The following is a 27,041-nucleotide window of genomic DNA, read 5'->3' as shown; positions in this document are numbered from 1 at the left end:
CTTCCGACCCCATATCCTCTCCACCTCCGTAACATCGCCGTCTCTGCCCCTGCCTCAGCCCATCTGCGGATGAAGCTGTCATCCATGACTTTGTCGCCTTCGGACTCAACTATTCCAATGTTCTCCTGTCTCATCTTCCACCCTCCATAAACTTCTCATCTAAAACTCTGCTACCCCTATTCTATCCCTCACCATCCCAGCCATCCATCCCTTTGCTCACTGACATACATTGGCTTCTGGTCCCCCAATACCTCACATTTAAAATTCTCATCCTCATGTTTAAATCCCTCATGGCCTTTCCCCTCCCTATCTCTGTAACCTTCTCCAGCCCTACAACCCTTTGGATATTCTGTGTTCCTCCAACTCTGGCCTCTTGTGAATCCTGAAATCCTTTCGCTCCACCATTGGTGACCATGCCTTCATCCATCTAGGCCCTGGAATTCCCTGCCTAAACCTCTTTGCTTTTTCCACCTCCCACTTTTCCTTTAAGATCCTCCTTAAAATCCATCTCTTTGACCAAGCTTTTAGTCACCCCTCCTAATATCTGCTTCTTGTCAATGTGATTGTTGCCTGATTACACTTCTGTGAAGCACATTGGGACATTTTTCCACGTTAAAAGTGCTGTATAAATGCAAGTTGTTGTTGTTGATGATGATTAAAATGAAGTCAAACATTCTGATTGAAATTAAATCTTGACAGTCACAAAATCAGGTTTTTTTTTGGTTGTTGTTGAGAACTTTATGTAAATAAAGTTCTATAAAATTGTGTCTTTATGCAGATCCTTCAGTAGTGAGTTCAGGTTGTTTGAAATGCTTATTGTTATTTCATCAATGAAACACGTTTATTGAATTTTTTTTGTCTTTCTTCCTCCCGATTCCCATAAAAGGAATGTGCTTTCATTTTTGTGTTGAGAAGACACCTACATTACATTTGGTGTAGATTAGCCAGTTCCAGTTCTTGTGAGACAGAGTGATGACATTCTCCTTCCCTAATGCATTATGAATGAAATTCAAGTCACATTTACTAGGATAATGCATGAACTGCTTGGCCTGTTGCTATTTGAACCATCTACTTTCTGTCCTCTTAATAGATGGAGGAGGATATGACATTATCAACAGTGAAGTGGTTGCAACACCAGGCATTCGAGATTACAGAGCGAGCTATGGTTCTCTGAAACAGGTCTGGGAGATGAATTATCAGGAAGCAGCAATCTACTTGCAGGTATTTACTACTAATACTCCTCATATCAAGCTAATAAAAATGAACAATGATTGAATATATCAGTATGAAATAAGTATAGGGAAGGGAGCCTGGCAGTGGTATTGTTGCTTGTTGTGAAATTGATGTTATAGTTTTTTTTTAATGCAAAAATATCTAGCTCTAATTACAAATAATCCTGGTAATGATGATCCTGCATTTGTTCTGCACTTGCTGGATCTCTTGCCATGACTTCCATACCAAGGGAGATACTTGGTTTTCTGAAGTAGGTTTAGTTACAGGCACTATGAATGTGACTTTTATCATTCTAGAACTATGGAAATTAAAATTTATCCGTATGAAAATATCATTAATATATAATAAATTGAGAATGTCAGACATGTGGGTGTGTTATAAATTTGGGTATGAGTGATATGATTCCTGTGGTGTATCCCAATTGAAACATTTTCCCACATTTCATAATTTTTTTACCCCTACCACCTTTCTTTTCTGTTTCCGATTTTCTCATTGGAGTTTGTGCATTTTCACACTGGTACCAGTTTTTCTTTTCTGGTACTATTTCATCATATAAATACAAGAGGGGATTTTACAAAATTGTAATGTTTTGATTTTTTTCTTTAATGTTTGCTGAAAATAATGCTCCTTGGAGCTTTCTATTATCTTCATTAAAGCTGTTGTTATAGTGAATTAGGTAGTGTTGTGTTGCTTCTGGCTCCCAGTGCAAGTGTCTCACACAGCCAGTGGCATCTTCAGTGTAAACTATGTCTTTTACTGGGTCCCGGTGGCTGGCCCTTACGAATTCATCAAGTTTAGTTTGGGCTTGCTGCTGTTTTTGTGAGACCTGCATCTACTGCAGTGTAGAAGCAGTAGACCTGTGTTAATGCTGCCAATTGTAACATGTTTGAGGTGCTTGGGTTATCTGAACAACAGCAAAAGCCAAGGTCAGGGATCCAAACCTGAGAGTGTAATACAACTTTGAACATGTTTTAATATAGTTCACAATCTCTGCAGTTTGGGAGTGTTGGTGTTAAATATGTATCCTTTTTTTCCTTCTGGTTTAATATATTGTACATGTCAAGGTGAGTGATGTCAGTGCTCACGAATGGAATTTAAAAATGTTTCTGTTATGCTTTTAAAAAAAAATTGTGGTCGTCAGTAACATTTCTGAACACTCCAAGGGCACGCAAAACACAACCAGATGCAGAGTAAAGCTTCCCTAGCAATGTGCATCAACTTGAGAATTCCCTTTTGCACCAATGTGACAGTTCCCTTTTCTATAATCAACTTTTTGGCTTGTCTAAGTGAGATTCAGCAGTTTGTTCTAAATTATAGGTAGTTTTGTGCTGCTAACCCATGGCTACTAGGAACCAGGTTGAGACTGTTCAAACTCACTTCATTTGGGACCCTTACAAGTACAGAGAATGAGACTTGGATCTTGGGCTCAATTCAAACTCAAATCCCAGAGGTAAAGGGACGTTGGCCAACCCACACTACCAAAGGAGTCTGTTTCTCCTTCAATGTTTTTAAAAAAATAAAACTGGGAAGTTTCAGGTTACACATTCTTAAAAGAAAATCAAAAACCTGCAATCTAATATAACCGACCTTGTATTGAAATGAAACATAAGACAATAACACAACAGCATCGATTTAATGTATTCCTGATGTTGCTGAAATTGACAGGAAAGCCTATGGCTATGATTCGTATGAAGAAGTCCTGGTTACAGCCATGCTAAAAGTAGCACAAAAAGGATATGAGATCACTTATTTTCCGACCAGAGAATTACTGACTAAATCATAATCTACAGATGATGACCACAATCACTGTTTATATATTTTTTTAAAATGTGTTGCTTTACAGTACATAAAGTAATTGTGTACATTTTCAACAGGGCTGGAGAATGTTTGGCAGTATTCCATGTAGATTTTAATTTTAATAATGTGTTTTTGTTAAATTAGAATTGGAAGTGATCCAGTCAAAATGTATTTTGTGCTAAGCAAGGGTTACCCAGTTTTAATTCATTGAATAGAACTACTTAACTTTTTTATTTTACTGCATTGGCTAGTTCTGTTCAATGTTTTAATGGACTTCTGTTCTTTACTTTTTCAAATAAAACTGTTTGCTGTAATAAAGTATTATTCATTATTCAGTATATTGCTATGTATAGAATGACTTGCGGTACCATTAACCTTTGGCTTTGATTTCAATTATTGATTTTAAGATGGCAGATTTGCAACAAGATGAGGTACTAATATGTAAAACATTGAATATAATACATGGCACTGTGCACAAGTTGCAGAGATTATGTTAGCAAATGTTAGAAAAATCTATAATTTAAAAAAAATACTGCCTTTTGAAACCATGTTTCCTGTACAGTATACAGTTGCAGTGCCAGGAATATGAAGATTCCAAAGGTGCACAGTATTTGTTGTATAATAACTATTTTTGAAATTAAGTCCCTTACTATAAAAGTGGCCAAGTAACAATAATGAAACAAAAGCTCTGCAATGCCCTAAAAAATGGGTCAAAATGATCAAACCAGTTAATTTAACCTTTTGTCTGTGGGTCTTGTTCTGTCAAGTTTTCTTAGCACCAAAACAAAGAAGGGCATGTTTGATTTGTGATGATGTTGCTAGGATGTAACCAGCAATGTAACTTTATATTTTGGGTATAATTCAAAAATTGTAACATACTGTTTACAGGCTGAGGTCTTGAAGGACAAATTCTTGTGTTGCACATGGGGAGTGTCACAACTTTTCTAGCACCAGGTAGTCCTGGTGTAAAGATAAGGAGTTACTTGGTCTCTTGCACTCTTACCAGTAAAAGTATTAAATTGTTTACAGCTTTCTTTTTATTTTGTTACTTTCAGGAGGGGGAAAATAATGACAAGTTTTTCACTCATCCAAAAGATCAGAAAGCCCTTGCAGCCTACCTCTTTGTGCACAATCACATATTCTACATGATGGAGCTGATTTCTGGACTGCTGTTGTTGATACTCTCGCTGTGCGAGGCGCCAGCTGTTCCCTCACTCCGACTCGACATTTATGTATGTTTTGTCTTCAATTCTTGTGAGATACTTTCTTTAGCTTATAATATTTTTGTTCCAGTTTTTGTTGATGTACCATGTCTGCAATGCTTGTGCAGGAGTCTGTGTAGTGCTGGTTAATAGGATTCTGTTAATTGATATAAACAAACTTGGCTCTCTAGAGTTGTATAACACTGTGGACTGTATTGTCATGCGATGCATGAGCCCATATCTCTCTATGCTGCACTTTTTAAACCTAATAGGCAATGGGAATTGATAAGAACATGACCTGGCTTTGAAATTACGATCGGTATATCAACTGCATACAATTCTACAGACAAAAAGGATGCAGCTGAATAGGAGACATACATAAGTATCACATACTTGAAGATGTCTCAAAGCACTTTATATCAAGGAGGAAGAAAAGTAGATATCAAGCAGAAACGGATGAGGTTAGGGGAGGAAACCAAAGGAACAGGGTAAGGGGTAGTGGCTGAACGAGCAGCTAGCAGTCATGGAACAGAAAGACTGGGGAACAAGGAAGTAACTTGTTGTCAAGAGCACGTAGGTCCAAATGGCTAGAGGAGATTACTAAAGTATGGTGAGATAAGCCCATAGAAAGATTTAAAAGTCAGGATGAGGATCTTGACGTCAGTTTACTCGAGCATAAGAAACCAGTGGATCTGTAAGAGAAATGGTCTTTTAGATACTTCTCCCCATGGGTATATAATGTTCAGCACATGAGAAATGAGAAGGACTAACACAGGATTGTTCCTTTTTACTCAAGTTTATTATAACCCAAACCCAGATATAAACAAATACAACCTTTAAGCAGGGAATGCGACTCGACCGTGGAGAGTGATCAGTCCTCGTAGCGGAAGGAGAAACTTTCTTCACCAGTGTTCCCTGACGTCTCTTCAGGGTCCCTGATCGTGGGTTGCACCCCTTCTCCAAGCAACATGCCACCTTCACTGTGACTATTGACATCACTGTGTCAGCCAATAAGTTGGAGGTGGGGCGGGACATACGGCCAGCAGGATTTACAGCCAAATTTTACAGCAAAACAGAGCAAAGTCTATTTACAAAGCCTACATACAAAGAGTCTCCACGAAACGCAGCAAACAGAAATTGTTGGTAAAATCAATCTCCGTCACTCACAGCAGTGTGGGCTCCAGGTGTGATTGACAGTGCAATTACCCAATCATCTCCATTCTGGCTGGGAATAGTGGTGTCACTATATGGAGCCCGCCATCTTATATCTCTTCTTCTTATGACAAAATCTTTAGCTTTGGACTGATTGGTCAAAATCCTTTCACCTCTTCCTAGGCAACTGTCTTCCCCAATCCACTCACGTGGAGCTGACTGCAGACCATTTCTCATCACAGCTTTGAAGCTGTCTGACTAATAAGTGAAGTCTGCAGCTGTATCCTGACCATGCTTTTGCTTACAGTTGTCATGTTCATTCTGTTTCTGCAGTCTCAGCAAGGTCTCTTATGACCACCTGAGGAGAGGCCGGCAGGATCTGTTAGCCTTTCTACTGAACAAAACCTTATTAACTTCTCAGCAGATATAGATTTTAATTCCTGATTCCTTGGTAGGAATGGGGGTCTTTGGTTGAAGACATGGGCTGTGGTATTTTAAATGAGTTTTAACTTGGAGGGCGATTGATTGACCAAGAGGTTACTAGAGAAGTTGAGTTTTAAACTAAAACTCAAAAGTCTTGGACTAGGGTTTTGCAGTGGTTGGAGAAAAATAAGGAAAAGGTGGTGGAAATAGGAATTTTAGTAATGAAACAGAGGTGGGGGAGGGAACTGTGCCAAAGATCAATCTATGCCAAGGTTTTGCTCCTTTTGACCTCCAACTGAGTTGCCATAGGGGTGGTGCTGGCTGAAGCCAAAGTGGATAACTTTGTTTTTGGTTCATCCAAGTATTACTGTTAGGCAGTTGAAGAGTGTAGTAACAGCCTTTGGATCAATGAGAGATGAGCTTCCAACTACATATCCGCTCCATCGCCAAGACCACCTACCTCCACCTCCGTAACATCTCCCGTCTCCATTCCTGCCTCAGCTCATCTGCTGCTGAAACCCTCATCTATGCCTTTGTTATCTCTAGACTTGACTATTCCAATCTCTCCTGACTGGACTCCCACCTTCCACCCTCTATAAACTTGAGCTCTTCCATAACTCTGCTGCCTGTATCCTAACTCGCGCCAGGTCCCGTTCACCCAACATCCCTGTGCTCCCTGACCTACGTTAGCTCTCGACCTGGGAACGCCTCGATTTTAAAATTCTCATTCTTATCCCTCCATGACCTCACCCCCTCCTTTATTTTTGTAACCTCCTCCAGCCCTACAACCCTCCAAGATCTCTGTGCTCCTCTTGCGCATCCCCAATTTTAATCGCTCTACCATTGGCGGCCGTGCCTTCAGCTGCCTAGGTCCTAAACTCTGGAATTCCCTCCCTAAACCTCTCCGCCTCTCTACCTCTCTCTCCTCCTGTAAGATGCTCCTTAAAACCTACCTCTTTGACCAAGCTTTTGGTCACATGTCCTAATATCTCCTTGTGTGGTGCGGTGTCAAATTTTGTTTGAAAATCGCTCCTGTGAAGCGCCTTGGGATGTTTTACTACGCTAAAGGTGCTATATAAATGTAAGTTGTTGAAAATGTGGAAGCTGACCCCAGTCTGACAGTAATAACTTACATAGGAACAGGAGTAGCCCATTCAGCTCCTCGAGCCTTTTCCGCTATTCAATTAGATTGTAGTGGATCTGTACCTCCATTTTACCCCCCTTTTGCTCTATATTCCTTGATACCCTTACTAACAAAAATCTATCAATCTCAGTCCTGAAAATTTCAATTGGCCCATCATCCACAACCTTTTGGGTGAGAGGGTTCCAGATTTCCACTACTCTTTATGTGAAAAAGTGCTTCCTGATTTTCCTCCTATATGGTCTAGCTCTAATTTTACGATTATGCCCCCTTGTTCTGGATTTTCCCCACCAGCGGAAATAGCTTCTCTATATCTACCATATCAAATCTCTTTTTTAAAGACCTTGATTAGATTAGCCCTCAACCTTCTCAACTCAAGGGAATACAAACCCAGTTTATGCAATCCCTCTGTGTAATTTAACCCTTTAAGCCCCAGTATCATTCTGGTGAATCTGCACTGTAGCCTTCCAAAATCAGTATATCTTCCCTGAGATTTGTTACCCAAAACTGAACACAGTTGGTCTGACCAAAGCTCGTACAACTGAAGCATCACATCCTCACTTTTGTACTCCAATCCCCTTAAGATAAAGGCCAACATATCATAGAATCTTACAACACAGAAAGAGGCCACCCACGCCAGTGCCATCTCTTTGAAAGAGCTATCCAATTAATCCCACTCCCCTGCTCTTACCCAATAGCCCTGCAATTTTCTCCCCTTCAAGTATTTATCCAGTTCCCTTTTGAAAGTTACTATTGAATCTGCTTCCTCTACCCTTTCAGGCATAAAGAATAATTGCATAACAATCTGAATCTAGTGCCATACCAAGAGCTTCAATAGCCCTTTTGATTCCTTTTTGTACTTGTGCACTAGCTTTTAGTGATTTGTGTACATGGACACCTAAATCTCCTTGATCCTCCACAATTCCTAGTCTCTCTCCATTAAGAAAATATTCCGATTTGTGTACCTTGAATCCAAAGTAGATGACCTCACACTTCCCCACATTGAACTCCATCTGCCATAGTTTTGCCCACTCACTTAGTCTGTCCATGTCCCTTTGTAATGTCCTGCTCCCATCTACACAACTTACTGTGCCTCCTAACTTAATATCACCTGAAAACTTGGATATACAATTCTGTATTCTTTCATCCAAGTCATTGATATATATGGTGAAAAGCTGAGGCCTGCAGTACAAATCCTTGAAGAAAAGCACTCGTCACATCCCACCAATTGGAGAACGTCCCTTTATCTCTACTCTCTGTCTCCTTCCAACCAATTACCAACCCATGTCACAAGTTTGCATCCAATTCCGTGCGCTTTCATTTTTACTAATAATCTCTTGTGCAGAACCTTATGAAATGCCTTCTGGAAGTGCATATAGACACTCCCCTATCCACAATGCTAGTGAACTAATCAAAAAATACAGCTAGGTTAGTCATGTTGTCCCATGTTCAGTCTTCCCATCAGAGCTTCTCTGGTGATGTAACTAATGGGAAGGTGCTTTGGAGTGGCTGTGCTTATTTTAATAGGCTTCCTAACTTTGAACCATAATGGGAGCTGATCTACAATTGCCCAAACTTGGGAAAACACACTCAAAACTGGGCACTGGTGTATACTTTTTGCACAAGAGCCTAGCCTCTGTTAGTGTTTTGTGTGGAACATCTTGGAAATGGAAATTTGCTGTGTGGCGAAATGGGAGTCCAGTTCCATGTCTCACAACTCTAAGGCATACCAATCTGCAGCATCATGAGACTGTCTCATACCATTTATTTCAGTATTTGCTCTAAACCTATCCATCTTGAATTGTCTCCTTTATTTTTTCTCTATCAAGAAATTGTTACTTGCTAATATCTAAATATTAAACTGATACTATTGGGTAACTCATTTGCAGTCTCTCTTGTATTGTTTAAAATTGTATTTTTTTTAAAAACTTGTTTAGGTGCATGCCACACTGGAACTGTTTGCACTTGTCACAGTGGTGTTTGAACTTGGTATGAAGATGAGGTGGTTGGGCTTTCAGACCTTTATTAGGCACAAAAGAACTATGCTGAAAGTAAGTGTTTTTTTAATATATTGACAATTTATGTGAAGTAAAGGCAAAATAAGAACTACAGGGGTTGCTACTTGGGGGCATTTTTATATCCTGTTCCACAAATGCATTGAATGCCAGTTCGATGGTCACTGCTTTGCACAGGCAGCAAGAATGGTTGGGATGTCTGCATTTTTTAAATATACATTCTTGTGTATGTGTGTTGCAAATTCATATTTGGTGAACTTTCAGCCCTTTTACAGCAACTTAGGGTAGTATAGATAATGGCAGTTTTTTTTCAATTTCTCTAAGCTCTCATCTCTATGCATTTAGAGAGAGAACATTATATTTTAAAATTTCTCCAAATGCAAAAACACTGGCAGCAGCTTTTACAGTAAATATTAGTAGATTAAATTCAGTTTGTGACCTTGACTGAATATATCTGAATAGCTGAGTGAGTGAGTCTGCATTATTGGGTCAGCAGATAGACAGACATAGGGTAAAAGGAATAGGTGGCGTTATCTTAATGTATTTAACCAAATACTATGTGACCGTTTAATTTTCCCAACAACTAATAAAATACCGTTTTGTCTGATGACTTGTTTGAGTACATTTTGCATATCTTCCGACAATCTATTTCACGCAATAGATCATTCTAAGCAACTCAGTGCAACAGTTTTTTGTTTTATCTTTGGATGGAACCTTGTTACTATAAAGATGAATTAATGACCTGAGGTCATGGGCACTTGAGTACATTACTGCCAATCAAATTATTACATGTCTTTTTAATGGGGGTTTGCCAATGGGAACACTTGGATAAAGAGAACAAATTACTCCCCGCAGGGTGTTCTCATTAAGAAGCTTTCAGCATTTTGCAATCCCCATTGAGGTTTAATTAGCCAGAAATGATTCAGCATCACTGTTGACCCAGCATCACTAGTAATTTGGATTTTTTCATGTATACACCACCCGAATTCATTGGAAGGTTTTTAGTTAAACACTATAGGCCAGAAATTGCTGCAATTGCGGATTTGGCGGTGAACAATGTTAATTGGACTTTTATGCTCACCATTGACATTGCACTATATTTGCGCTGCAAAGTGCTGGAACGTCGATTCAATAATGTGCAGTGAATGTCATGCCCAATGGCTTGTCTGCCCTACCGAAAGGATAGAAAAAGAAACGGAACAAAAGACAGAGAAGGAAATTGGGTGAATTAGTGGAGAGATTTGGGAACAATAGGTCCAAAGTCACTTTTTTTTCCTCTCGAGCATGCTACACTTACCACATGTCATGTCTCAAATTACTCATATACTATATCCCAAAATTTTATTTTCTGAAAGAAGTCTATATAATTTGCAATTGAATGAGTGATCCTCTTCTGAATGTCCCGAAACAGTTTTCATCCTGAAAATGAATGCCTTCCAACACTAACAGGAGTGTGGATGGCAAGAGTGGCAGAAAAAAACTATCAGATATAAAGAATAAAAAACCTCGAGCAACAATTCACTACCTGCTGGAGTGAGAGTCCACAGCTGCACTGTTTCCTTTATGGGCCTCCAAAGTTGAGAGTCATGTAAGGGTCATAAATCTCATCATTACCAGGATCCTCTACGGCATTGATTACCAGCACTAAATGGCTGCAGTGGGATCATTCGTACTAATGTCATAAATCCAACAATTTCACGATCGGTATTATGTTCAATGGGGAGCCTCACAGTGAGAATTAACTTTTATGGAATTCGGCGATGGTAATGGCGGAGCAGCGCAAATTGGCCAGCAATTTGCGGAGGATCAAAACTCATGGAGCATCTCTTTTATTCTGCAAATTTCTGGATTTTTTACGAATTAATAATGGCATGCAATGTTAATGCATCATTTTAATGGCACGACTTCCCTGCAATTTCTGGCCTTATGACCCTGAATTTCCACCGGGTTACCCCAATCTCCTGCCATAACTTCAGCAAGAGATTGGCCGAACTCCCAAAGAAATTCGGGACTTATCTGTAATGGAATTACTTTTCCTTAGCTTCCATATTTTACCTTTTTAAAAAAAAATGTCGATTCTAGATGTATACTTCATCACGCATGTCACTACACTCAGGGACTCTACAATGGGGGATGGAGTGTATTTTATTACGACAGCTTTTATTTCACCTTAGCAGTAGTTATTCATTAAATACTTTTAATACGCTAAACACAAATGAACTCCTTAGGCAGACTCTTTCTTGAGAAGTTTAACCTTGTTCCTTTTCTGGTACTTTTGCAGAGTGCAGTTTTGTTTGTACAGTTTATAGAAGTCATTGTGGTATTAATAAGGCAGACCTCGCATGTCCGGGTGACTCGAGCTTTGCGACCAATCTTTCTGGTAGACTGCAGATATTGTGGTGCGGTGAGAAGGTAAATTTACAGCCATTAGTGTCATTTCTATGTCAAGAATTCTGGAAAATACTAGGCATGTCAAAACAAGCAGGATGAATCAGCAAACTGATGCAGGGCTCCAGCTTGAATTTAGAGTGCAGTTCTTTAAGTGACAGTTCCAGCACACAAGTTTTCTAATCATGTTTTTGCATCAACCATGTTCTAGCACTTCCTAAAAATTCTCAGTGAGCAGAGTTCTGTTTCTTTTGAATAATTGATTTTAATTAAATAAATGTAATCGGTTGATTTCACATGGAGATAATTAATTATTTTTAAATATTTGACTCCGTACCATTATAGTTAATAAGAACAAAATATAAGAGGAAGCTTCAATGCCAGTGATTACAAATGTGCTTTATCCCAGTGTTATTCCTTTTGTGTGTCTACATATAAATAAATATAATTTATATTAGTCTTCAGGTAAAGCAGGGTTAGAGGACAGGGGATAATTGGACCAGGGCACATAGATATAATTCAGTACCCATTTTAAAGTCATACATTCTGTTCTTATTTTTATATTTCCACTGGTGATGCTGCAGTTCCTCCCCTGGTGGGAGGATGTTGTTATAGTTTACATGGGCAGCTTCCATTATAAATATGGAACTTAGGAATTTATAATAAAAGTTAACAGGAAGTGCATGCAAATGTAATATTTTGATACAGATATATTTAGATTCACAGGGCTCCCAGTGGATATGTGCAAGTAACTGTATGTTAGTGGACCAGATGGAGTAAGAAGTAATGCAACAAGGCAGTTTGCTTGCTTGGGCCTCTGTTACATAATATTGAGAATGATCGGTTTATTTTGGTGAATCATATTGGTGTAAGTTCAGACTGTTCTTGATCTGTTTCTGCCTTTCTGCCCCCTGCATTTGCTTAAAACAAAGCAAATACCTAGCAGGGACAGAAGAGAAGAAAATAAGAAACAGCTTAAGAATGGTCTGGAAAGATACCATTGCCAAAACTCTACATTCTGTGTGCTGCAGAGCAGGTACACTGCAAGGGAATCTCCTCACTATATGCCTTCTCTTGTGTCTGCACCATCAAAATAGATGTGCAGAGAGTTGTGTCAGGGCGTCCTGGGGAATGCAATTAATATTTTAAAAGTAGTTTATCAAAACTAATGTAAGCTAAAAACACATATTTTGTTCCGCTTGCACTAAGGTTCCATTTTAGCTTTCACTTTGATTTGTGGATGTAGTTTGCTAACATTAGCTATTTTCAATGATTCATGTTGGGGTAAATTCAGGAAGTGGCACATAGTTCTGTTTAACAATGTTAGAATTGTTTAAACCAAAATTTCTCTCCATTCAGTTACTGAAACTTAGTAAACTTAACAAGTGAACAGCTTTGACCTAGTGCGAAACTAAAATTGTTGTGTGTCAAAATTACATTGTACATCTGTTTATTATATAGCATTTCTTAAGTTTATAAAAACCAAAACTGTTTTTTGTCCACTAACTTTGGATCCTATAGTAATTTCTTTTATAGCTTCATGTATAAAAATGAAGACTGATTTCAACCATGTAAATGCTCTGTTTGACTCCAGGTAATATTTAAAATATTTGCCCTCTTCATGATTGAGTTGAAAAGCTAGAAGCTGTATGGCTATGTTAAGTTAATGGTGCCGAAATGCTTGGAGGAGAAGGAGGAGGAGGAAATTTTAAATTGAAGGAATAAATTGTTTCTAATTTTTGAAATTCCCATTGCAACAGTATTTCCTCTCTACCATAAATAAAAAGGTTGCACATTCTGAACAAAAGCAGTGTACAGCCAAATTGAAACTTTTTAAAACTAGTTGATCCTTCCTATGATCCTTAACAAATTTCTCATTTAAAATTAATACATATCTATTAGAAGGTGTGAAAAGTTAGTTCTAATTATCTTTCATTTTCTGAATTCCCAGAAATTTGCGTCAGATCTTCCAGTCTCTTCCTCCCTTTATTGACATTTTATCGCTACTACTTTTCTTCATGGTCATTTTTGCTATTTTGGGTAAGCTCTTATCTACTTGATTTATCTTCATTCTGTATGGATCGTATCTAAGTATGTTATATTTATTAAACACACGTTAGGGTTGAGCATTGGGTGAATTGATCCATCTGATATTTATTTGATTTTTTTTGAGCTAGAAAAAGATTATTAAGCACAGATTACAAAATAATTAAATCGCCAACATTAAGCAACCTAAAAACATGTAGAGAAGCTGACTGTTAATAGAGGAAGCATTATTGAGAAACTGGAGGCATTGAATAATCCAGGCTGAGTGGCACCTACTTTGGGATATTTAAGTAAAGAACAAAGTGTGTGTTTTTTGTCAAGAATGTTCAATAGCTGTTTGGGGCAGTTGCAGAGAATATATTACTTGTGAAATGGAGGGTGAGTGAGGATGTGATCTGAGATCTGAAATCTATTTGTACTCAAGTCAGTGAGCAATAAATTATAATAACATCGAGAGTAAGTTAATAAACATGAGTAAAAGTAGTTTTCAGATTATACTGATTACAATGACAGCTCTCCATACTGAGGCACAAGATTCTAGAATAAAAATCCATCTCTTTCACAATCTTTTTTTAATATAAATTTTTAAAAATACATTTTAATTATCATTCAAACATGATGAACCAAACAATTGAAAGTTAGTTAATGTGATTCCTGTTTTTAAGAAGGCTGACTCTGGTATTTATAGATCATATAGCTTGATTTCAATTGTGCAGAGGTGTTTATAAGCCCCTTTTAGGTGCTTCTTCTAACCTGCCAGTTATTTATACATTCACTAGCCTGTTTTAATAAAAATACACAGTCAATTGTAAGCTGGAAGGGATCAATGGTGGCCCATCAATTTTAAAACCATTGCAGATAAAACAGTACACTCCACCGATGGTTCCCACTCATAAGTGAAATTACTCCAGGATGTATGCAGGTTGCCTCGGTAACATATCTTTTTGGAGTGGCTTTTAGTGCAAGTGGAGACTCCAAATGGTTGGTTTCCATGAAGGGGAAATGAGTCAGGGAATCAGGAGGAAATATCTTCAGTCATAAAAAAAATTATAAATAGTATGTAAGGCAGAGTACTTTCTACCAAGTATATTTGTCGGCCGTTCCTTCTTTGAAGAGGGCAATTGTGTAGAGATTTAAGGATAAATTGTGTGTCGCCTTGGCGGTGGCATGGGACCTTGCAAAATTTAACCAGTAGTGTACAGTAGACTGATAGGCATGTGATTTACAGTATGATTTTGTGTAAATGGATAGCTGCAAGTGTGCTAATAAAGCTACCAAGTTAAAGAGATCTGGAATCAAAAAGACAGCTTATTGTGAATGAGAAGAAACTGGATCATTGTAGGAGATGAATGCACAAAATTTGACTGTGGACTTAGCAATGGTAAAAGGGCAGAAATTCAGGATCACATATGAAAATAAACAATATGAGAAGTCCAGATGGTGCAATATATAGATGCACCAATGCATTGTACCAGATCATGGATTAATAGCCGTGATTGTTAACATTGTGAGTTCCCAATTCCGGATGGGTGGAGGAAAGGGTACACAAGGTACCACAGGTTGGAGGGTGAGCCTACCTGTGCCACTTGTCTGTCCTGAATGGTCAGTTCTGGAGCAGTTATATTGAAATCTAGCTGCAGCTGTCTGCTGCCCACAAGGCCTCGGAGTGCTTTGCTGTGCAGTGGGAGTTAAAATGGGGAGAGCAGGGAAAAACTGGGACTGGTGAAAGTATTAAGTTTATGAAGTTTCAAATGGGTTTACGTTTTACACTTACTGGACTTGTTTGAGGCTGTAACTAAGGCTGCAGTTACACTGTAGCTACCAGTCTTCTAGTATGTGATGTTAATACCATTTTTCCCGCATTATTTTTCTGTAGGGTTTTATTTGTTTTCTGCCAATCCATTGGATCCAGTAAGTAATCACCAATCTTTAATATACATATGACCAACAAACATTTTTTAATATCTATGCCTTGTGTTTGAATACCATATAATGTTTGTGTGTGCATATAGTGAGCATTCTAATAGAATATTCCTGCCTGTTAATACACAGTGATGATACATTTTATATTCTTAGTTAATTCTTAGGATTGTATAGTTATTAAGTAATTATGTGTGAAGTTTTGCTTGATTCACTGTAATTTGAGCTTAATTGTTTCAAATTTATATGTTTTTTTCTGAAATTTTAAGAAAAATGTAGTACATAAAGGTAATTAAATTTTTGATTTGATAGTAAGTAAATATAAGGGTTCTGGTTTTTTTTTGACTAGGCTATTTTTATTTTTTGCTTGCAGTATTTTAGCACTCCAGAAGACAGCCTTGTCAGTTTGTTTGTTCTCCTAACTACAGCTAAGTGAGTCTGCGCAACACTCCAATTGAACTTAGAGCTTCTCAAGAACATTCACTTGCCGGGAGAAGGGCTTTAAAGAGTGAAATTATTTGCCATTTTTATTACTATTTGCCAGAATAAGTTACATTCATGTTTCACGGAAAATTTCAAACCTTTGCCATATATCATTATAGCAAGCTGTTTATAAATGTAACAAAGGCATAATATGTTGAGGTACCAATACCCTTTGCCGTGGGGAAGTAGAACGTGGGTTTGTGCCTGCGATTGCTAACATGGTGAGTTGGTACTGTCAAGCTGAGGCAGAGGCATTTCACAGAGAGGAAAGAAAATTACGTGGACAAGCCCCCGTAAGGCTCAAACATTCCTATGGATCCATGTTTGGCTTAAAAGAATTGAAATGCCTCTTTGGTTCAGTGGATAAATGCATTGTCTGGTGTGGCATTGAGCCAGGAAGGTCCCAGGTTCGATCCCTGATTAAGCTGACCTCACCTGGGAAGGCAGTGGGAATACTGCAGTTAGATCCAGCAGAGAAGGGAAACCTCAGCCGAGGTTCTCTTTTCCAATATTACTATCCAGAAACCTTTAATGGAAATTGTGTGTTGGGGAGGATAGAATCAAACCAGACTGTGATGTCCTTTGCAGTCAAATAGCAATATTGACAATCCAGAATTACACATCAAAAATAGCCATTTGGGGTGTCCCAACAGACTCTTGGTAGCCTTGTAATTGAACCGTAACATGAATCACTGACTTCAGGAGATGAGTGAATAAAAAGAGGAGAAAACTGGGGGAGACGGTGGGGGACGGGGACAAATTGAAACAGTTGCCTTTTATCTTTTCTAATAAAAGATAACTCTATAGTTTTCCAGATGTGATGATGCCAGCTTATTCCAAAAATCCTTGGTCCTGTGTATTCTTTATTGTATACTTATCCATCGAACTCTACTTCATCATGAATCTGGTATGTTTTTGAATAACATTAATCAAGAACTGAGAATATATATTTATCTAATTCAAGACCTGTAGTTCAGTACCAAACTGTGAATTCATCTTACAGCACGTGTTTGCTAATACCAAGGTTATTTTTAACTTGTATTCTGTTGACAATTTTCCAGCTACTTGCTGTTGTGTTTGATACATTTAATGAGGTTGAAAAGAAGAAGTTCAAATCACTCCTTTTGCACAAACGATTAGCAATAGAGCATGCCTTCCGCCTTCTGGTCAGCAAACGGGTGAGTGGTCTACAAACACTTGTATACTTTCACAATAATGGCTAATAGATTGTATACATTTTAGAAGATTGATCCTATTACTTAACATTTCATTTGTCGTACAAATTTTAGAATAAATCCGTGAACATATGTGGAGAAAAGTGATGACCTAACTGGTTTGTCATTGAACCTAACCCATATGTAACTCACTTCTGACTTTAAGACCAGATGCAAACTTAACCACAGAACCATAGACCTTTATAAGGAGGAACAGTATATTCAGGCTTAATGTCGCAGTCTCAAACTCATGCAAAACATGCACAAGTATTTCTAAATATAAGGGATAATGGATCGATCACAGTTAAAATTCAGTTTAATGAAATTTGTGTCAACGTGCGTTCCATGGACTAACTATTGGAGTACATTTATACAGAGCATTATCACATCTCCCAAAAATGTCCCAAAGCACTTCACGTACAATTAATTACTTTGAAGTACAGTGACTGTTGTGTAGGTTTTGTTATCCAAGTGATATTTTATGTTAAAAAAAAAATTAAGTCTGTAATGATAATCAGTACACTGTATACAAATCTTGCTGTGTGCCTTATTCATGCTAAAAATTATGGATGTGTCACTGAAATTTCTACATCTGATGTGATTCTCATTTAAGCAATTAAAATTGTGTCCTATAGGAACCCTTGTAATATGTTTTCTCAACAGCAGAGTTCAACCAAGACAGCCTAAATAAGAGACTATTCTGATAGTGCCCCAGATAGTTTCCACCACCAGGCAAGAATACATGACCAGTCTACAGACTTTTGCCCTACCTCTTGCGTTCAAAATATTTCACTTGAACTTGTGTTTATTGAGACTAATGAACAGTGGATCTGATGAAAGGATGAGGGTAGAAATGAAATAAGGGACCATAATTTGCTGTCAAAATAATAGTGAGGCTAATGACGCTTGCCGTTATTTATGCGTAAATGCTACAGCAACTTCAGGCGAGGGTAGATGCACAGTTAAACACGGAAATCCGTAAGTTGCTGTCTGAGATGCGTCACTCCGCCGTTAGTTTCGCGAAAACGGCATTCGCTCTCCGCCTCACCATTGAAATGCATTGAATAACATGAAGTTCCTGTATTTGCGCAGTAGGTACGAACTAAACTCGCCACAGAAAGTTAAATCTTTTCCATTTCAGTCTAAGTACCCTTTTAATGCATGATCAGTGTTAATTACTGCCAGACAACTTCTCTGTCACTGAAAATTATCTATAAGTGTGCAGTCTCATTCCTTCAGATTTTAATTGTTGGAGATTTTTAAAATGTCAAATTTTAAATTATTTTTTTACTTTTCCTTTCTGTCTCTTTTTTCTCTGTCTATCTAATCTTCCTTTCCCTCTCTTTATTTCTCTTTCTCTACCTGATTTGACATTGAATTCATTCATTCTAACTTGCACTTCCTTCTCAGTCATTGCGCTGTTAAATTCACAATCCTTCAATCTGATTGGTTAAGGAGATACACAGTTACTTTCCCTGCAGATGCCGTTAATGCCCTGCCACAGCAAATCATGACCCATTATAATTAAATGAAGAGACAAAAGAGTAGTGAAATCATTTTGTGAGCTTTAGTTTCCCTTTTACGTAAATAGTAAGAAAAATTGGAAGTAAAACTTTTCTTCTTGCTAGGACGCCAACATTAGTTACCTGAAGAAGTAATCTCTTATATGTAGACTTGGAGAACAGGTTTGGGTACGATTCCATGGCTGAATGCCCTACAAGTAATGTAGGGCATCCAGCCATGGAATCGTACCCAAGGAAAGTCCTGTCTTGAAGACATGGACTTTCCTTGGGTACAATTCCATGGCTGGATGCCCTACATTACTTCATTCAGGTGTCCATTATTTACGCGTGAGCCTTGAACATAAAGACAGCACCGCAGTTCTCACCCAATATCCACATATTTGTGCTTCCAGCAGGAGTTTCGGGCTATCAATCAGAAGATGATTATTTTTTCATAACTAGCCAAGGGGCACTGAAGCCAGTTGTAGGTGCCCAGCGCTGCTCCCACTGAGAACTCATTCAGCATGTAGATCAGGGATTGAACATGGGGCTTTTGTAATCTGTGTGACTCAGCTCCTTGCAGAGAAACTCAATGTACAAACAGATATGTAACAGACTAATTTATCTTTATGTGGTAATTCTTTATTGCAGAAGCCTAATGGCATTTGCTTCAAACAGTTTGAGGGTTTGATGAGATTCTACTACCCAAGAATGAGCGCTAGAGATAAATATCTCGTCTTCAAAGTACTGAAGAAGAGCAGTACTGAGTTACTGGGGTAAGGATTTTCAGGTGTTATACCCTAATTGCCAGTTCATTTTGAAAATATTCTCCTTTTTATAAAATTAATTCCACACTAGAATACCTTTTGTATGCACTATGCTAGGGTTATGTGCGTGAATAATCTAAGCATTTAAAATAAACATCTTTCCCACAGAATAGAAGATTTTTACAACTTCTACGAAGTTACTGGATTGAAATGGAAAGTAAGTAATGTGGAAATTTTACAATTTACTTTCTGTATCACTCTAAACTGAGCACCAACCTGGATGTTGACAGATGCTCAGCAGCTGGATCGGAGTGCAATTTGCTTACCCTATACTATGATTTTTGCAGTGAATCTACACCACAGTGGTGCAAATTCAGTGTGAAAATCTAATATAAAATAAATGGGTATTAAACTTTTAGCAGGCTGTTGTATCAGTGGGGGAAATTTTAGTGGTGGGGGGTTTGGTTAATATTTCAAAAATCTGAAACCTGCCTCCTACGCACCCACGGAGGCGGGTTGGTGGGGGGGAGTGATTAACCTGCTCTTGAGAGACGGTTCAGTAATTTAAATAAGTTATTGAGGCTGCGTGCTTCAGATTTTAGCAGACTTTTACATTTAATGGCGGCGGGCCGGGTTTCCCAAGGCTCTGCAAAACCCAGCAGCTTGAAGGGAGGTGAGAACGGCCGGTCGAGCAGGTAAATGCTTTTCCAGCACTGCATGTGGGCCAGGAGGAGTGAGAGTGCTTCCCACCAGCCCCCCAAGCGAACTGGCTTGGGCCCTCCCCCCGGCGATCCTGGCTTGGGCCCTCCCCCCGGCGATCCTGGCTCGGGGCCCCCCCCCCCCCCCCAGTGAACCCGACCTGGCGCCGCCGCCCCCCCCCCTCCCCCCCTCGGCGATCCCAGCTTGGGCCTCCCCCCCCCCCCCACTCCACAACCCCAGCAATCCCGGCTTGGACCCCCCCCCCCCCCCCCAGCGATCCCGGCTTGGGCCCTCCCGCACCCGGTAATCCTGGTTTGGGCGATCCTCTCTTGGGGCCCCACCCCCACCCCCACCCCGTGATCCCGGCTTGGCCCCCCCCCCTCGGCGATCCCGTCTCGGCCCCCGCAATCCCGGCTTGCAGACATCCTGCAAGATGATTCAATTCTATAAATTTTCTTAATAGTGTAAATTCCCCAATGCTGTAGTTGGAAGGGAGTGTAAGTCAAAGATAGAGCTACAACATAGTTGCACCAGTTCTTCAAGCCACACTCCTTTCTGAGCAACTCCCCTCGGGAGCACGGGATTGGTGAACTTATCCTAATAGGTTATTCTTTGTATTAAAATATCTTTTCACTGACTACTGTTGAACAATGTAAAATTAACATGAGCTGCAATTGATTACAGTTAGGTGTTGCTTTTTTTCCCCTAGGCAAAAAGAAGTGGAGACTATTGGTTTTATGATCTTCCACATACTCCATTTCTTATTTTTAAAGGTACTGTTACTGTGAATTACCTACTGAAATAACCAGACTCTTGCAGCACGATCTCTAAATCTGTTTTAGAAATACAAAATTATCTCAGTGATCTTTCAGAGCCTTCAATTAATCTAATTCCAGATTTACTTTTAATTGTTTTTATTGAATGTATGTATATATTATAGATAGATTGATCTCAAGGCTCGGGTAATATCTGCTAATCAGTTTAGTTTTATGGCCAATGATGTCATCTGAGCCCCAAGAATAAATTCCACGAGCTTTTTTTTACATTTTTATGAATTCATTCTCGGGATGTGGGCATCACTGGCAAGGCTGGCATTTATTGCCCATCCCTAGTTGTCATGAGAAGGTCGTGTTGGGCCGCCTTCTTGAACCGCTGGAGTCCATGTGATGAAGGTACTCCATAATGCTGATAAGCAGGGTATTCCAGGATTTTGACCCAGTGATAACGAAGGAAATGCGATATACGTCCAAGTCAGGATGGTGTGTGACTTAGACGGGATCTTGGAGGTGATGGTATTCCCATGCGCCTACTGTCCTTGGTATCCTACGGCATAATTTCAGGGCCATAGTTTCTAATATAGTTTGAATATTTTCAATACTCTAACTTCAGACCAAAGTACAGATGGCTTTTTATCATAGGGAGATTTTGAAAAGTTGAATACTGGGAACTTGTAACTTGCTGTGAATTATAAATCCTCGAATTATTTTCTACTTTTATAGGCATTAATATCCTTGTGAAGTCCAAAGCATTCCAATATGCCATGTGTGAGTAGATTTATTTCTTAGTCAACTTGTACTACTTAATCCATGCTGGAGAATTTGTATTTATAGAATCTTGCAGCACAGAAGGAAGCCATTCAGCCTGTCATGCCTGTGCTTCTTAGATTGTACTTAAAAAGTGCAGCATATAAATTGAGGCTACAACAAAGCTTTGGTGTTGCATTGTTTTAGTTTAAGGATGTTCCCTCTGGCCACGAGTGCAGTTACTCCGAATGTATGAAAATATTTGTCCCCACGTAAGTAGTGATGTTTTCATGCCCTTAACCTTTTTTATTCTTTTTCATAGTAATTTTTATTAATTTCCTAATGATTATTGAATTAGGATTGTGGAGGACTATAAAGATGCAGGAAGGCTAGCAATAATGACTGTTATCCTGTGGAATTTTATAAAAAGTTGTGGCATCATTTTAATAAATATCTACTAGATTTATTTGTAGACTTGAACTGATAAAATCTCCCAAGTAGCCAGTGCTCTGTTTTCATATTAGTGGCCACAAAAGGGAAACAGATGACTTCTACCCTTTCAACTTCAGTTGGATTCCATTTTAAGTACCAGATTTCAAAAACGGACAAAAATTTCCTCCAAAGCAGCAGTAATCTAATCTAATGGCATTGATTAAATTACATTAAATCTGCTTTATTAAGGTACATAATTTTAAAGGTAATCTACATAAGTTTCTTAAAGTGATTAACCAATCCTTACTTACAAAGTGCTTCGCCTTGGTGGCATCCTCAATGCTAAAATAGCATTTAAAAGTGGATTTCTATAGTGATTAGAAGATTTGGTTTTGAGAGTAATTTGAGAAATGGATTTACTGTTTCATATGACACAATTAAATTCACCCTCCATAGAATAATAAGACAGGACTTTTTCTTGTCTTTGCTATTTGTATCCTTCATTGAACTGCTAATAGATAATTAGAATAGACCGTAATAATTTTAGGATTAAGGGAAAGATGTACATCATAAAATTTCAGTTTGTGGAGGTGATATATTCTTGCATTGTATACGTATTCTACGTTACCAATAGTGCATATTGCCTGTTCAAATAAACACAAAATTAGTTTATTTAACAGGGTAAGGTTTGAGATATGTCTTTTGTGGCTCAAGGACTTCTAAACTCTGAGTTTTGGTTCTAGCCTTGTAGTTCTATATTGAATCATAGAAATTTACAGCACAGAAGGAGGCCATTCAGCCTATTGTGCCTGTGCCGGCAAAAAAAGGAGCTATCCAGCCTAATCCCACTTTCCAGCTCATGGTCCATAGCCTTCTAGGTTATGGCACTTCAAGTGCATATCCAAGTACTTTTTAAATGCGATGAGGGTTTCTGCCTCTCCCACCCTTTCAGGCAGTGAGTTCCAGACCCCCACCACCCTTTGGGTGATAAAAATTCTCCTCAATTCCCCTCTAATCCTTCTACCAATTACTTTAAATCTATGCTGTCTGGTTATTGACCTCTCTGCTAAGGGAAATAGGTCCTTCCTATCCACTCTAACTAGGTGCCTCTTAATTTTATACACCTCAATTAAATCTCCCCTCAGCCTCCTCTGTTCCAAAGGAACATCCCCAATCTTGCCTCATAGCTAAAATTCTCCAGTCCTGGCAACACCCTCATAAATATCCTCTGTACCCTCTCTAGTGCAATCATATCTTTCCTGTAATGTGGTGACCAGAACTGTACACAGTACTCAAGCTGTGGCCTAACTAGTGTTTTATACAGTTCTAGCATAACCTCCCTGCTCTTATATTCTGTGCCTCGGCTAATAAAGGAAAGTATCCCGTATGCCTTCTTCACCACCTTATCTACCTGTCCTGCTATCTTCAGGGATGAACTCCAAGGTCCCTCTGTTCCTCCACACTTCTCAGTATCCTCCCATTTATTGTGTATTCTCTTGCCTTGTTTGCTCTCCCCAAATACATTACCTCACACTTCTCCAGATTGAATTCCATTTGCCACTTTTCCACCCACCTGTCCAGTCCATTGATATCTTCCTGCAATCTATAGTTTTCCTCCTCACTAGCAACCACACAGCCAATTTTTGTATCATCTACAAACTTCTTATATCATGCCCCATACATTTAAGTCTAAATCATTGATATACACCACAAAAAGCAAGGGACCTAGTGCTGAACCCCACTGGAAACAGCCTTCCAGTCACAAAAACGTTTGTCAACCATTACCCTTTGCTTCCTGCCACTGAGCCAATTTTGGATCCAACTTGCCACTTTCCTTTGGATCCCATGGGCTTTTACTTTTCTGACCAGTCTGCCCTGTGGGACCTTGTCAAAAGCCTTGCTAAAATCCATGTAGACTACATCAAATGCACTATCCTCATCGACCCTCCTTGTTACCTCCTCAAAAAATTTGAGTTAGTCAGACATGACCTTCCCTTAACAAATCCATGCTGACTGTCCTTGATTAATCTGTGCCTTTCTAAATACTGTCCCTCAGAATTTTTTCCAATAATTTGCCCACCACCAAGGTTAGGCTGACTGGTCTGTAATTACTCGGTCTATCCCTTTCTCTCTTTAAACAACGGTACAATGTTAGCAATCCTCCAGTCCTCCCGACATCACGCCTGTAGCGAGAGAGGATTGGAAAACGATGGTAAGAGCCTCCGCTATTTCCCCCCTTGTTTCTTTTAGCAGTCTGGGATACATTTCATCCGGGCCTGGCGATGTAGCTACTTTCAAAGATGCTAAACCCCTTAATATTTCCTCTCTCACTATGTTTATCCCATCCAATATTTCACACACCTCCTTAACTACAATGTCTCCATCGTCCCCCTCTTTTGTGAAGCCAGACGCAAAGTATTCATTACTTTTCTATATGTAACATTTGAAACAAACAAGTATTGTAGCCAATGAACAACAATTTAATATATATCCACCTTTCTCTTTCAGATGTTGTAATTGCTGTAAATGGAATTTGGATACTGGCTGACACGCTCATGATCAAGGGTATCAAAACTACTTTACAAAACCATTTTAGTAATATTGATGAGTTGTTTTAGTCAGAACTGTTTAATGTATATGCTTTCTTTAAAATAGATTACATTTAAAGATATGTGACACAAGTCAACAGGAAATAATGAGATTGATCAGAATATCCACATAAGGCTATTTCATAAATTGGACATTACAGTTTTTAGTGTGCCTATTTTCTCTGCAAGTTTTCTCCCTTCCCCTCCTTTTCTGAAGCCATTGCCTCCTTGCTGGGGTGTCAGGTGCCCTCTGGTACCTTGCCCAAGTGTCCATTCTTCATGAAAATGAATATTGCAAGCCAGTTTGGCCACAAAGTGGCATGGGAGGGGCATCACAGCCTAGCCTGCTCCTGTCCTCGCCCAGATTCCACACCCCTCCAAATCAGCAAGTGCCAATGGACAGCAGTTAGGAATGTGAACCCTGAGCAACTTTTGCCTCCCTAATTCAGTTGCCAAGGCCAACTATAGTACTTCACCACTGCTTATCACTGAGATCATCGATCTCAGCACAGACTGGGGAGTCAAATAGGGCCTTTTCTGGCCTGTAAGGTTCACTGGGTAAACTCAGCCATCAGAAGAGCAATTTGAATTTAAAATCTAACTTTTGTTAGAGATATTGGGTTGATTTTTAACTGCTGGGAACAAAACTGGCATACGTATTTCAATGGAAATGCAAATTGGTTGGTTACTGTAATAGGCAGCCGATTGGCTACACTAGTTTTACACCCAGGAGATAAATTGGTTCATTAACTCTGAAACTTATGGGGCATGTATTTGACTCCGAGCGGGGCAGGGGGCGGGGGGGTCAAATTGCGGATGGGAAACCCGGAAGTATGGGTTTCCCAGACGGCCTTACGATTTTGACGTAAGGACGTCTTTTTCTTTCGTAGGTTTGCCATCCGACTGACCAGCCTGATTGACGGGCTGGTCTCAGTCGGATGGGAGACCAGCCAGGGAGAGGACATGTTCAGGTAAGTCCTTGTTTGTATGGATGGAGGGGGGGGGAGCATGGTTGGCACGGGAGTCACGGGGGAAGTCAGTCATGGGGAGAGGGATCGGTGGCCCACTATCGTTGTGGGGGGGATCGGGGTTGGGGGTCCGCGATCGTTGAGGGGGGTGGAGATAGAGGGTGGGGGTCCAAAATTGTTGGCGGGGGTCGCTACAGGTAGGCTTGGTGGGCCTGGGGGAAGCACTCCTGCTCTGCCGGGCCTACAAGCTGTGCCAGAAAGGCACCCACCTGTTAGTCTCGGGCCTTCTCGCCTCCTGGGGAATCTCACTACCCACCTCCGCCCCCCCCCCCCCCCCCCCCCCGGCGCGGATTGAAATCAGAAACTGGAAAAATGGAGGCCCACAGCCTCTTAAAAGTATTAAGGTCTGACCTGCCTCTTTGGAGCCGGTTGGTCACCCGCCCCAGTGAAAATCAGAAATGAGTGGGTTGGAAGCGAGTCTAAAATGGTTGCGATTTTGAATGCCCCCCTCCTCCCCCAACCCACTTGTTTTTCACTCTTAAAATCATGCCCATGGTGTCTGTTTTTAAATGAAAGCACATTTCTTTCTAAAAATGTAAATTTCTTGCATGATACAAATGTACATTTATTATCTTTGTATGTGACCCTGGGTTTGTAATTTTTTTATTTTGTTTTCATTTCTTTGGGATGATTGCATTATCCCTGCTGTAGATGGCGCCGTTTTCCTTAGGATTGTGCCCTGGAGTTACATTGTATTTCTCACAAGTAAGTGTCTTTTATTTTTGAATTATCTTCTAACTCCTGATAGCTTTTTGTCATGCTTTTAGAATTTCTTCCATAGTATATGACTGTATTGTTGTACTTGTCTCAAAAATATCTTAAGGTATTGTTTGTTAGACCTAAATGGTTGACATTTGCAAATGATGAAGAATTTTTTTGAAACTTATAAAGTGAGTTATTTATTGTGAAATTTGGGTGGGGAACAGAAGAGAGCTGATGACACTTCACATCGGATTCTGGGATAAGCTTCTTCCACTCCAGCCATGCGGAGAAAGAACATAGTGTAGTGAAGTTTTCTCACAAAAGAAGATTAGGAAAAACTTTACTGAATGTAAAATTATTTATTTTTGCTCCATTAGAAATACAACTCTCACTTTAATGCCTTTGCCATCACACCATTCGCCAAATGCAAGATGGGCAGGCAGGCAATTTGCTTTTGAAGTATTTTCTCGGGAGTGATTTCCCTTAATTTTCCCAACCATTACAGAACAGCTGAGATTAGGAGGGGGAAGCTGCATTTTATGTGTACTATTAGCATTGATTGATGCTACCTTTGTCCTATTAGTCTTTTGGACTTGAGCACAAGTTTATTTCAGGTTCTTCAGATCTTTTTTTTGTGATAACATTTATAAATCAATACGCTGCTTCTCATTTTATGATGTATACAATTTTTTTTTATATGTGTCCTACCCAGTATGTCCCACTCAGTAGCAACGGTTGGGGATTGGAGTGATTTACTTCCCAGTGTATGTGTGGCCAGTCTGTCTA

At 39.4% G+C, this 27,041-nt stretch overlaps 1 protein-coding gene across 3 annotated transcripts in view; it reads left to right on the top strand.

The window, feature by feature from the left end:
* The window catches only part of tpcn1 (two pore segment channel 1), a 70,117-nt gene that overhangs the window by 29,519 nt on the left and 13,557 nt on the right, over positions 1–27,041 (top strand). For all 3 annotated transcript variants that reach the window (XM_068005721.1, XM_068005720.1, XM_068005722.1), the window contains exons 2-16: positions 1,091–1,221; positions 4,086–4,262; positions 8,886–8,999; positions 11,245–11,375; positions 13,303–13,391; positions 15,274–15,308; positions 15,691–15,749; positions 16,608–16,707; positions 16,862–16,978; positions 19,168–19,292; positions 19,452–19,500; positions 20,692–20,755; positions 21,482–21,526; positions 24,446–24,502; positions 26,205–26,258. In XM_068005721.1, the coding sequence (XP_067861822.1) occupies positions 1,091–1,221; positions 4,086–4,262; positions 8,886–8,999; positions 11,245–11,375; positions 13,303–13,391; positions 15,274–15,308; positions 15,691–15,749; positions 16,608–16,707; positions 16,862–16,978; positions 19,168–19,292; positions 19,452–19,500; positions 20,692–20,755; positions 21,482–21,526; positions 24,446–24,502; positions 26,205–26,258 (1,347 nt within the window). The remainder of the gene's footprint in view (positions 1–1,090; positions 1,222–4,085; positions 4,263–8,885; positions 9,000–11,244; positions 11,376–13,302; positions 13,392–15,273; positions 15,309–15,690; positions 15,750–16,607; positions 16,708–16,861; positions 16,979–19,167; positions 19,293–19,451; positions 19,501–20,691; positions 20,756–21,481; positions 21,527–24,445; positions 24,503–26,204; positions 26,259–27,041) is intronic.

The sequence above is a fragment of the Heptranchias perlo genome, chromosome 25 (genome assembly GCF_035084215.1).
Source record: "Heptranchias perlo isolate sHepPer1 chromosome 25, sHepPer1.hap1, whole genome shotgun sequence".
Taxonomy (NCBI): Eukaryota; Metazoa; Chordata; class Chondrichthyes; order Hexanchiformes; family Hexanchidae; genus Heptranchias; species Heptranchias perlo.
This window is presented reverse-complemented; position numbering and strand designations above follow the sequence as displayed.